Raw genomic sequence first — 13,607 nt, forward strand, 5'->3', positions numbered from 1 at the left:
AGGTACTGTATGTGCCTGTGTGTGTTTGAGCAAGTGCCTCAGGTTCTCTGTATGTCCATGTGAATTTATATGAATTTATGTGAATTGAGTTGCATGTATAGCTGTGTGTGTGTGTGCTTGTGTGAGTGTGTGTGTGTATGTGTGTGTTTGTGTGCATGTATGTATGTGTGTGTGGATGATTTAGTATGTGTGTGTTTATGTGTGTGTACATGTGGATGATTCTGGCTGTGTGTGCCTGAGTGTCTGTGTGGATGATTCAGTGCACGTGTGTGTGTGTGTGTGTGTGTGTCTGTATGATACAGTGTGTGTGTGGATGATTCAGTGTGTACCTGTGTGTGTGTGTGTGAGAGATTCTGTGTATGTGTATGTGTGTGTGTGTGTGTTTATGTGTGCGTGTGTGTATGATTCAGCGTGTGTGGATGATTCAGCATGTGTGCGTGTGTGTGTTTGGATGATTCAGTGTGCATGGATGACTCAGGGTGTGTGTCTGTGTGTGTGTGCCTGTGTGTGATGCAGTGTATGTGTGTGGATGATTCAGTGTGTGTGTGTGTGTGTGTGTGTGTGGATGACTTCATGTATGCGTGTGTGGATGATTCAGTGTGCGTGTGTGGATGATTCAGTGTGCGTGTGTGGATGATTCAGTGTGCGCGTGTGGATGATTCAGTGTGCGCGTGTGGATGATTCAGTGTGCGCATGTTGATGATTCAGTGTGTGTGTGGATGATTCAGTGTGTGTGTGTGTCTGTATGATTCTGGGCGTGTGTGTGTGTATGATTCTGGGCGTGTGTGCATGAATGATTCAGGGTGTGATTGGGTGTGTGTCTGTGGATGATTCAGGCTGTGAGTGTGTGTGTGGATGATTCAGGTTGTGTGTGTGTGTGTGTGTGTGTGTGTGTGTGTGTGTGTGTGTGTGTGTGTGTGTGTGTGTGTGTGTGTGAGAGGAGAAAATTGTATGGGTGGATAACAAAACCATAATGATCGATAATATTATTTGACATAACATTCTCTTGAAAAGAGGCAGCATTAATACTGAGCAGTTCCCAGTGCTGGCAAAAGCATGGTTTTAAGACTAACAATGGCACCTCTTCATGAACTTTCTGGTCTCCAAGCAAACAGCATAAACCAAAAACAGTCTAACATCTTCTGAAGATCTCAGCTGTGACTCAGTGGGTAGCACCCTCTCCTTTGAATCAGAAGGTTCTGGGTTCAAGTGCCACCCCAGAGATCTGAACATGCAATCCAGGCCGACACTCCCAGTGTGATACTGAGGAAGTGCTGCACTGCTGGTAGTACTGTCTTTCAGATGAGATGCTAAACGGAGCCCCTGTCTGTCTTCTCAGATGGACAAAAGATCCTGTGACACTATTCCAGAGAAGGACCGGGGGTGGCGGGTTGGATTCTCCCTGGTGTCCTGGTCAATGTTTATGCCTCAGCTCCCTCGCTAAATCAGGTTATATATCACTGTTTGTGGAACAGATCAGCTTCACGTTTCCGACTTTACAACCGTGACAAATCTCGGCAAAGTATTTCATTGGTTTACAGCATTTCGGGGAATTCTGAGGTCATTAGAGGCACTGGGTAAATACAAGTCTTTCTTGCAACAAGGATCTAAACAGAAATAACAGGAGAAGGAAGATGTGAAAATATGAGGAACCAAGGGTTTAGAATGATAAGCAAGCAATGGGAGATGACAATGATAGGATGATGGCGAACAATGCAGTATACTCACTGCCACAACAGCAGCACTTTTCAAACAATTCAAATCATTTTATAATGATACTTTTGGCTTTCCTTTCAGGTGTGCTATTAAAATTGCTGCAATTGCAACCAGTCTATAATGAATTAATCCATTGTTTTTGATTTCTTTATAAGAATCTTACTAAAAGAGGCCATTCAGCCCAACATGCCTGTGTTGGCTCTTTGAAAGAACTATCCAATTTAGACCCACACCCCAGCTTTTTCTCATAACATCCCAAAAACTCTTCTTTTTTTGATAAAGGGCAAACGGGGACATTTCCCACAGCAACTAATTGCTGGCAATTTGATCCAAGGTGCAAGCTTGCTTTCTGGTTGATTTAGCGATTATGGAATTGATTTGAAACTGACATACAGATAACTGAGGGGATTTGGGGGTGGTGGTGTGGCAGAGAGATTGGGTGGGGGGGGAGGTTGTGGATATTTAAAGAGAGATAAGTTTAATTTCAGGTTGTGCATCAGCTCGGGTGGTTTCTATGAACAGATGACGATTATATCAGCACATGAATCTGAACTGGGATGGGAGGGGCTCTGGAAATACGGGAAGCTTCAATAAACTGTTGTTAATAATAGACTTCCCTTCAAATCAGTAGAATATCAACACTCCCTTAGCACAGTCCCCAAACATTACTATCATTTCTTACATCCATTGGTATGAGGCTGCATTTTACTCAATGAATTAGCATTCTTAACCTGGTAATTATCTTAACATCAGACAGTTGTTAGAAAATACCTTGGAAACTGTTGTATTTTATTAAGAGTTTGTCTGGCATTGAAGTTCAAAAGTATGTTTTATGTACAATTTTAAAACACTTGTACCAATTCTACATTGGTGTGTACTTGCAAGTATTTCATTCAGTAGTTTACAATTTCACAATTAGCTACTACTACGTGTAAGATTAGTAAAGGGTTTTATACCTGTGCGGTATTCTGTGTATGAGATGCCTGAGAAATGGGTTAAATGAAAAAAAGAAAGAAAAATTAGTTACGCCTTCAGTCACATAACAAACCAGGAAACTAGTGCTTTCATAATCAGTAATGTCTCACCTGATAAATGGAAACTGTTAACAAGTCAATACATATTAGGAAACAAAATGGGATCCCTCTCCCGTACTTTCAACAGTATCAGGGGTCACACCAACTTTAAAAAGCAAAGTTGCTCCCCTGGAGAGCTGGCCTGTGAAATATGGGGAAAATCTGTAAAATAATTTTGAAGTTAATTTATTGCCTTTGTTTAGGCACACTTGGCTAAGAACTCGAAAATAGACGTCTTCCCAATGGGAAGGGTGTCAGTATAAAACTCCATTCACGAAGTCTCCTATTACATGTTGTGATAATCCCATTCCTTTGCATGGAAACACAGGGGAACATTCAAAATCACCAATCCTTATTTTTCTCTTCATCCAGAATCTGAGCACATGCACTCCCTAAAAAGAATACAGGATGAAGGATCAACCCACATTTGTAAAATCACCAAACCCTTTGCTTGATTCACAATCAAAATGGACTCCTAACTGCACAATGAATGGGGAAGGCAGTTGATGTATTTTAACCAGTCACTGGAGATGGGTCATGTCAAGAATGAAAAAAAGAGTGAACTGGATCTGCAATTAAAAAAAACATTGTTTTCTGACATTTATTTTAAAACATTGAAACAATACATCAGCGTAAACTTATCTTCCTTCCCTTCCTCTCTAAGATGAATTGCTGGATCATCTCTGACTATTATTTATGTAGTTGTTCAAGACTTATTAGCTTTACTTATTTATCCAATTGTGATACCAGCCAGTAAACATAGGCACAAACGCTTCCCAAAAAAATTACAGATAAATGATAGGATATTAGACTGATTTAACAAACCTCCAATTTGGGACTGGTTGGTGTGACAGCTTTACAGATATACCACAATCTGGGTTTGAATTGGGTCCAGACTGAGAGATCAAAGTCTCATCTCTACAATGAAACATCTTCAAAACATTTTCTCTAGAAAGGACATGCAGTACTCACTAAGTACAACTATCTTCCTACCCCCATTCCCCACAAACAAACATATTACCAAAGTTTAGTTGAGTTTCAACCCACAAGACCACATTATAAAACTACCTATAATTAAACATAAATTATATAACTTCACTCCAAGGGACCACACAAATGACTGGTGTAAGAGATAGAAATGTCACATTGGCTTAGTAGGGGGCATTCTTCCCAGTTCAAGAGACAGATTAGAGGAAGCTTTACTCTGCATCTGACCTGTGCATATTCTGGGAATGATTGATGCTAATCAAGGGTCCAAAAGGGCAAGGATTTCCAACTCTTTGTACATTTTCCACTTTGATAACCATAGGTTTGTCAATTACTTTTTTTAAAAAATGTTTATATGATAATTGCAATCTAGTCAGTTTGATAACAAGACTTTCAGGGGCAGGATCATGAGATTGAGTTATTTAGAGTTTTAAAAAATTTGTTTACAGGATGTGGGTGTCACTGGCTAGGCCAGCATTAATTGCCCATCTCTAGTTGCCCTCGAGAAGGTGGTGATGAGCTGCCTTTTTGAACCGCTGCAGTCCATGTGGTGTAAGTACACCCACAGTGCTGTTAGTGAGAGAGTTACAGGATTTTGATCCAGCGACAGTGAAGGAACGGCGATATATTTCCAAGTCAGGATGATGTGTGACTTGGAGGGGAACTTTCAGGTGGTGGTGTTCCTATGCGTCTGCTGCATTTGTCCTTCTAGGTGGTAGAGGCCTTGGGTTTGGAAGGTACTGTGGAAGGAGCCTTGGTGAGTTCCTGCAGTGCATCTTGTAGATGGTACACACTAATACTACTGTGCGTCAGTGGTGGAGGAAGTGAATACTTAAGGTTGTGGAAGGGGTACCAATCAAGCGGGCTGCTTTGTCCTGGATGGTGTTGAGCTTCAAGAATGCTGTTGAAGCTGCACTCATCCAGGCAACTCATCACACTCCTGACGTGCCTAGTAGATGATGGACAGGCTTTGGGGAGTCAGGAGGTGAGTTACTCACCTCAGAATTCCCAGCCTCTGACCTGCTCTTGTAGCCCCAGTTTAAGGCTGAGTTACATCACATTTAGGCAGTTAGGCTAGGAACCTCAGCTTCCTTATGCTTGTTAGCACTATCAGAAATACTACATAAGGATTAGCGAGGGGTTCATGCATAAGCAGTATTGGCAAATAGAATTAAGTATTAGATGCTTTGGATTGCTGGTGAAATCCTTCTACAATTGAGGTTCCATCTCTGTGAAAGAATCTTAAAACAAGACCTACTGTGTAGAATCTTAAAATAAGTCAAGAGCGAGGCTGAATTCAGCTGTAAAATTCTGTTCCAGTGTTCAACGGTTTCCAGACTCAGTTAAACCATGAAGCATGAATTTCCAAAAGTGAGAATAGGTCTCAGTTGACCTGCAGTGTGCAATACAAGACAACTCACATCAAATAAAGGGGAACCACGATTAGAGACTTAATAGAATCAGGCTTTTGTCGCATGACTGTGGCCATCCTGCCTTTTAACAACCCATACAGTTAAATGGAACAGACTCTATGGGGAGAATTTTCTCCCTGTCGGGGTTGGGGGGGGTTATGCGGGGGCAGGCATGAATCTGATAGGCGCCCCCGATCAGGTCTGTGCCACCATTTTACGTGGGCAGGCCTGACGTGCGTCCAGAAGCGCTGAGCGCTCCCTGTGCCGGTGGCAGGGGGGGGGGGCAGTCAGGGCCAGTGCTCTTTCGCGCATGTGTGCCAAAAAGCGCAGAAATTTCCCTGAAGCACAGAGGTGCCTCAGGGAAATTAATTTAAGTTTTAAACATCTAAATAAAGAAAATAAAAAATTTTAAGACATATCCCCTCGTGACAGTGTCACATGAACTGGGACATGTCAATGAATTTTTAAAAAATTTTAAGATCAATTTATTAACACTTCATGAAATCTCATCCCACCCGTGGATGAGGTTCCATGAAAAATGCGAAGGCTGCCTGGGCTCTTCGCCTGCCTGACAACTTTAAGGCTGGACGGGCAGCTCAGTTTATTAATTTAATTAGTTTTTAAATGGCCTTAATAGGCCTTTGACAGTTCAGCGGGCTTGCAGCCAAGTAAGTCTAAACGACGCGTGGTGACAGCGGGACACCCACCCGGTGTCACCCCACGACATTTTACGCCTTGGCGAGTGGGCCCTGCCCTTGCTCGCCGAGCCCGAAAATTCTGGCCTATGTCTATTCTGTTTTTAATGTGTAAATGTTTGTACAACAAACGATCTTCCCTGCTTTCAAAGTAACTACATCTCTACGATGTAACAGCTACAATAATCCACTTCCTGGGCCTTCCCGATGGTAATTATCATTAAGCAGAATTAGCAAATGCATGGAGTCACAGAACATTCTCCAATCTAGAACATTCTTTAAATAAACCAAAAGATTATTTCAAGTATTATTTTAAATGGTGATTCATGAGATTTTAATATGCTAGCATGAAATTCTATTACATCCAGACATTGTGTTATCAGTGCTCATTAAGTCACCAGGCTAACAAAGTGAGATATATTTGTACTTATTGCTGTAGCTTAATCTGAGGATTTAAAGTTTGGAGTTTTCAGTTTTCCTGATTTGGATTTTCTTAAGGTTTCACTGTCATGACAATCCAGTGTGAAAATAATATATGGGCACTTTTTCCTGATCTTTGCAAAATAGTTTCCAATTGAATACACTAGGTGGTCAATCTCACAGGAAGAAAATTATAATATATTAGCAAAATTGGAAGGCCAGGCATGGTCCTTAAGAATTGCTGATTCACAATTGAAGTAAATCCGAAAAGAGATTTGTTCATCCAAGACAAGGGCAACATTCAAGTTAGTTGTTATATTCCAATACAAATGTTTGAGCAAAGTCTTTAAATGTGCAAACTTTGAACTGTTTCAAAGAAAAATATTTGAATCACAAGAGACAAATTTACCCCTTCTGCTGGTTAGTCCAAAAATGACGGAAAATGCTGTCAATAAATTAAGTGCATTGGCTTCACCACCCTCATGCAAAACAACATTGGCCATTCTTGACTTCCTATCCACTTTTTCCATAACACATTGAAAAGTGCCATCCTTCTATTCAAATTTCCTCCATGGTCTCACCCCTCCCTCGCTCTGTAATGTTCTGCAGATTTACAACCCTTCACCGTATCTGTGCTCCTTCAAACCTGGGCCCTTGATCATCCTGAATTTCCTTTGTTCCACCATTTCTGGCTATGTCTTCAGCTGCGTTGGTCCCAAGCTCTGGAATTCCCTCCTGAAATCTCTCCATCTTTCTTTGCTCCTTTAAGATGCCCCTTAAAACCTACTGCTTTGACCAAACTTTTGATACCCTGTACCAATAATGTGTCTTGATGTCAAATTTTGGCTGATGACTCTACTGTGAAGTGGTTTGAGACACTTTACCGTGCTACTGGCACTACTTAAATACAAGTTGTTATTGTTAAAATTATAGAAAAGGAAAGACACATTGAAGCTACCCCAGCTGGAATCCATGTTTGTTTATTCCAGCATGGGATCCCTCCCACCCTTTTTGAAGATCCCCTATTTTTAAAATGCTTATATGGAGTACCCAAAAACCTTACAAAGAGGATATACTATGGTAAATGGAAATGGCGAGCAAAGCAGATAGCAGCATAACATATTGGGGCTATGGGAAGAGTAGCATAGTGCTAATGTTACTTAAATAGAATTCCAAAAGCCTTGATTAATACTCCGGAGATACTAGTTCAAATCCTGTATACATCTTTGGTTAGGCCACAACTAGGGAATTGCATCCAGTTCTGATCACTACTCTCTAGGAAGGATGTGAGAACCCTTGACAGGGTGGAGTGGAGATTTACCAGAATGGTTCCAGTGATGAGGGATTTTAGCTACAAGGTTAGGGTGGAGAAGTTGGGGTTGTTCTCCTTGGAGGAAAGGAGATTGAGGGGAGATCTGATAGAGGGGTACAAGGTTATGACAGATATAGATAAAGTAGACAAGGAAAAGCTATTCCCATTAGCTGATGGTACAAGGATGGGGAGACACAGATTTAAGGTTTTGGACAAGAGATGCAGGGGGAATGTGAGTAGTAATGACCTGGAACTCACTGCCTACACAGGCTGTGGAAGTGGAGATGATCAACGATTTCATAAGGAAATTGGATAGACACTTGAAGGAAATAAACTTGCAGGACTGCTGGGCTAGACGGAGGGAATGGGACTGACTGGATTGTTCTACAGAGAGTTGGCATGGACTCAAGAGGCTGAACACCACAGGTCAGGAGTGTGATGGAATACTCTCCACTTGCCTGGATGAGTGCAGCTCCAACAACACTCAAGAAGCTTGACACCATCCAGGACAAAGCAGCCCGCTTGATTGGTACTCCCTCCACCATCGATGCACAGTAGCAGCAGTGTATACCATCTACAAGATGCACTGCAGCAACTCACCAAGGCTCCATCGCCAGCACTTTCATAATCCACAATCTCTACCAACTAGATAGACAGTGGCAGCAGATGCATAGGAACACCAGGACCTGCAAGTTCCCTCCCAGCCACATACCATCCTGACTTGGAAATATATCATCGTTCCTTCATTGTTTCTGGAACTTCCTTCCTAACAGCACTGTGGCTGTACCTACAGCATTAGGCTCAAGAAGTTGGCTCATCATCACCTTCTCAAGGACAATTAGGGATAGACAGTAAATGCTGGCCTAGTCAGCAACACCAACATCCCATGAACCAACAGAAAAAAGTGGGTATGGGCCAATGAGGGATAGAAGTAGGTATGGACCAATGAGGGATGGAGGTCAATATGGACCAATGAGGAATGGAGGTAGGTATGGACCAATGTGGGATGGAGGTGGATATGGACCAATTAGGGATGGAAATCGGTATGGACCAATGAGGAATGAAGGTCGGTATAGACCAATGTGGTATGGACCAATTTGATAACAGAGCATTTGAGTAAAACAATTACATTTGACTATAAAGAGGAAAGGGAATATGAAGGCAGATTGCATTATTGCCTTTACAGCATGTGCGTTCAATAAATATGATGATTGTGTGATTATTCAAAGGGAACTGGCACTATATATCAAATGGAAGCTGCAGTTGTTATACATTATAGCAATATATATTAACCAGTGATGACACAGTGAACATTACACTGAAATTACATATATATAGCTCAGTCACAATATGTAGCAATTACATTTACCAACTATAATGTAGAGATTACGCAATCATAGTACAAATTGCAGTGATTCTGCATTACATCACGATAGTATACAGACATTATGTTTTTGCTACTATTGTATATTATATCGAGAATGTATATTCTCATGGTTTCTTCAATGACAAAAAGTAATACTAAAGGTTATTTTATTTATATATCCCGTTCAAGGGGTATTTTATTTAATTCCCAATACATATTGGTGAAACAGCAATTGGAAACCACAATCTTTTCTTCCAGCAGAGGCACCATATACGTTCATATAATTTAGGGAGGAAGGTAACAGTCAAAGCTGCATTAATGTGAAATGAATCACTCACACTGGTCACGCACACTGCTCCCTTACCAGTCAAATTATTCACTTCCAGATAAGCTACTGCTAAACCCTTATGGGGTTTAACTAATTTACTGCACAGATACTGCATGTCTGTTATAATAACAGGTAGGATGTATTGGGGTCGACCATTTATCAGAATTAGACTACTTTTCTCAATTGCTCTGCCTACACTATTCCCTTTACCGTAACCAGGCAGCCCCACGTGGCCTGTAATGTGGCAGCAAGCAAAACTGACACACTCTCTCTTTTCTTGTCAGAGAAAGTAGTGGGGGGTGGGGAGGGGGGGCAGTCTCTGGAGGAGCTCAGAAAAGTTTTGCAGAGGATATGAGGTACTAATGCACCTGCCTCTGGAATGTTAATCATCTTCACACTTCTCTATGTAAACAAGTGTGCCTGCTTGTCAAACAAAGTTAATAATTTGTTAATGAATGTGTGACAAATCACAAATAAAAATCAAAAGAAAATCAGGAAAATAATTGGCAAATTTTAAGACAGGATAAGAAATATTACGGGGTGATTTTTTTGTTTCTTCAGCTATACTGAGGGAGGAACCTACATGTTTCTGTGTGATAATTTTCTTATTAGTAAAGATATAAATGTGCTATTTCCTAAAGGAACGTGCCCCATCAAATTATGTTAGGTAGCAGAAATGATCTGGCACATCATAAATGATACATTTAGGGCTCAATACTGATTTTTAAAACATTTTGTTTAATAAAAAAATGTAGTTTCCAAAAGCAGACCCATATATCTGCTCTGAAACTTACACCTTTATTTGAAATGGGAAATGTGTGTTGCAGGGCTGATGATGAATGTTATAGCATGATGTTTTTGCACTAGATATTGCATGGACTGCCCATGGTGCACAGCACCATGCTATCAGAGGATATCTCTCTCTCTTCATGTAGGATCTTTGTTGTCCAAGGGTTGCCAATCATGTCTCTATGATGCCATGATATCCAACAGGACAAGTAGAAGAGGCAAGTCTCAAGAGCTATCACAGCTGGTACAGGGAATGAAATCATGCCATTTAGTTATTAAGCACACACTCTAACCAACTGAGCAAACCAGCCCCTAGAGAGCATATTATTCAGGTTAAAACTAGCAGTCACATTTATTTGCAAGTTGTATAACTATACTGAAGTTAAAGGCAAACTGTGAGTAATCAGAGACACAATATTTGATTTCTACAATACTTTAAACTGCATTGAAAGTAACAAAATGTTGTATATCTTAGAATCCTTTTCAGAATATTTTGACTGAGACCTTTATAGTATTTCTTCAATCCATGTGGAATCCCATATCAGCATAAAATAGGGTAACATATGGTTGAAGCAAGTCAGCTGAAAATTCAATATGGGCAGCATCCCTTCTACTATTCTGAATGGGATTTGACACCTCATATCAAAGCAGTTATTTCCCACAAGGCAGGCAAGCAGATTATGAATCAATTTTATCATTCAGGTAGATCTTTGACTTCCGGTCTTCTGTGGGTTGATTGCTTTTGACCTTGACTCACACATTAATTAGCTTTGCTGTCCTCAAACAGATAGCTTGGCACTGATATGTTCCTGGAAGCATTGCATACATTAGCTCTCAAAAAGGTAAGGGAATTGCAGGTGCAATTAGCTGTTAAGAATAGGCAACCAACGGTACTGTGAGGAGCAATGTGGGCCTCCCTCCAAAGCCCATGGCTATCTTTAGACAAGACTTATGTATTGTTTCACATTTCCCATTCTGATACAAATAATCCTTTTCCAATGACATCTGTCAGAGATCCATTTTACATTTTAATATTTCATGTAAATAGTGTGAAAGAGGTTGAGGAATCTCCACTTCTATCACTGTGCTTCCTGGAATATGACCCATCAATGCCTGTATTTGCTGCAGATAATGTGACTTGCTACTTATATGATTCACTTTTCCATTTAAAAAAATCTGGGACACAGTGAAATTGCCAATTCCTGAGCTAACCAGAGTCAGCACGATCATTTGCTGCAACTGAATCACTCAAACTTCTGCAGGTTAGAATACAAGTACACTCAGGTTTAGATGTGGACTTCAGTTCAGCTTATTTTCCTGTATGTTTGTCATCACCCCACACCCTTCACCCTCCCCATCCCACCCATCTCTACCACCCTCCAGCATGGAGTATTTACGTTCGTACACCATCCACCAGCTCACATATCAATGACTTACAAATGGTTCACTGTCCATGTGTTTACGCAGTTTCCCCCGAATGTATCTACAATATTCACCTCAACCATTTCCTGTGGTAGCAAATTCCACATTCTCACCACCCTCTGGGTATAGAAATTTTTCCTGAATTCCCTACTGGATTTCTTGATGACTATGTTATATTTACGGTCCCTGGTTCTGGTATTGATAGCAAGTTTTAGTTAATTAAATAAAACTGGAATGAAAAGCATCAGTACTGGTAATCATGAAGCTATTGGATTGTTGCATTGCCTGGAAGTGCGGTGGAGGCAGGTTCAATCTAGGCATTCAAGAGGACATTAGATGATTATTTGAATAGAAACAATGTGCAGGGGTACGGGGAAAAGGCAGGGCAATGGAGAGCTGGTACAGACATGATGGGCCAAATGTGCTGTTAATATTGTGATTCTGCAATTGCAAAACTCCATTTTGTTCATTAATGTATTTTGGGGAAGGAAATCAGCTGTCTTTACCCAGCCTGGCCTACATGTGACTCCAGGCCCACAGCAATGTGGTTGACTCCTCCGTGTTGAACACCGCTTAAAAGAATCACCAAGTGTAACAAGGGCACAGAATGTATTCTGGGTGAGGGACAGTAATGTCCATCACCAAGAATGGATCGACAACACCACTACTGACTGAGCAGGCTGAGTTCTGAAGGTGAGGTGAGAATGACTGCCCTTGATGTTAAGGTAGCATTTGACTGAATGTGGCAACAAGGAGCCCTCGTAAAATTGAAGTAATGGGAATCAGGGGGAAAACTCTCCACTGCTTGGATTTTTACCCAGCACAAAGGAAGATGGCTGTGGGTGTTGGAAGACAATCATCTCGGCCTCAGGACCTCACAGCAGGAGTTCCCCAGAGCAGTACCCTAGGCCCTATGGTGTTCAGCTGCTTCATCAACGACCTTGCCTCCAACAGGAGGTCAGAAGTGGGGATGTTCACTGTTAAGCAGTCTAAGCCTGCATGCTGCAAGACCTGGACAACATTCAGGCTTGGGCTGATAAGTGGCAAGTAACATTTGTGCCACATAACCACAGGCAATGACCATCTCTAACAAAAGAGAGTATAACCACCCCTCCTTGACATTTAGTTGCAATGTCATCAACATCCTTAGGATCATCATTGACCACAAACCTGACTAAACTAACCTTATCCTGTGAATGAATAAAAAAAATGTGGAAATATCTTCTCTACGTCTACCCTATCAAAAACTTTCATAATCTTAAAGATCTGTATCAGGTCATCCATCGCCTTCCTTTTCCTAGGGAAAAGACCTCTGGCCTGTCCAATCTTTCCTGATGGTAACATTTCTCAATCCTGCTATCAATCTAATAAATCTTATTTGAACTTTCTACAGTGCTTCTGTATCTTTTTCAGAATTTGGAGAACAGAGCTGTTCACATACTCCATACAAAGGCTCGATGCAAGTTTTACATAACTTCTCTACTTTTCAATTCTATCCCTTTTTAAAATGGCCTAACTGCTTTTAGTAATGCCACTGAAAATGACTTGACTGATTAAAAAGGTGATTGCTATTGGTTTCATGTTAGAGAACTCCGAGGGCAGGGTAAGGAAATGGCTGATTTCATTCTCATCATGGCCACGAATGCCACTTTAAGAGGAAACAAATCTTCTTTCATATAAACAGGGAAAGTTCAGACAGAGGTAAAACTGCAGAGCATTTCCCACTTAAAGATTTGGGTGAAGTCGTAAATATTAAACCAACGGAACAGTGCAAATCTGTATGCATAGGAGATATACTCGAATGTGCCGAGGATGGAGGACTTCAGCCATGTAGACAGACTGGAGAAACTGAGATTGTTCTTGTTAGAGCAGAGCAGGTTAAGCAGACAATTAATGGAGGTGTTCAAAATCATGAGTGTTTTGATAGAGCAAAGAAGGAGAAACTGCCACTGGAAAGAGAGGGACATAATTCAAGGTAGTTGACAAAAGAACCAGAGTGAGCGATGAGAATTTATTTAATGCAGCAAGTTGTTGTGATCTGGAATGTGCTGCCTGAAAAGGCGGTGGAAGAAGATTTAATAATAACT

General features: G+C 41.0%; 1 protein-coding gene across 6 annotated transcripts in view; it reads right to left on the reverse strand.

Annotated features, from left to right (window-relative positions):
* bnc2 (basonuclin 2) overlaps positions 1-13,607 on the reverse strand; it is a 592,281-nt gene that overhangs the window by 16,885 nt on the left and 561,789 nt on the right. For 5 of the 6 annotated variants that reach the window (XM_041186053.1, XM_041186055.1, XM_041186050.1 and 2 more), the window contains one exon: positions 2,673-2,699. The exons of the other annotated variant lie outside the window; for it this stretch is intronic. In XM_041186053.1, coding sequence (XP_041041987.1) covers positions 2,673-2,699 — 27 coding nt within the window. The remainder of the gene's footprint in view (positions 1-2,672; positions 2,700-13,607) is intronic. 6 annotated transcript variants of the gene reach the window in all.

Source organism: Carcharodon carcharias, chromosome 4 (assembly GCF_017639515.1).
Source record: "Carcharodon carcharias isolate sCarCar2 chromosome 4, sCarCar2.pri, whole genome shotgun sequence".
NCBI classification, from domain to species: domain Eukaryota; kingdom Metazoa; phylum Chordata; class Chondrichthyes; order Lamniformes; family Lamnidae; genus Carcharodon; species Carcharodon carcharias.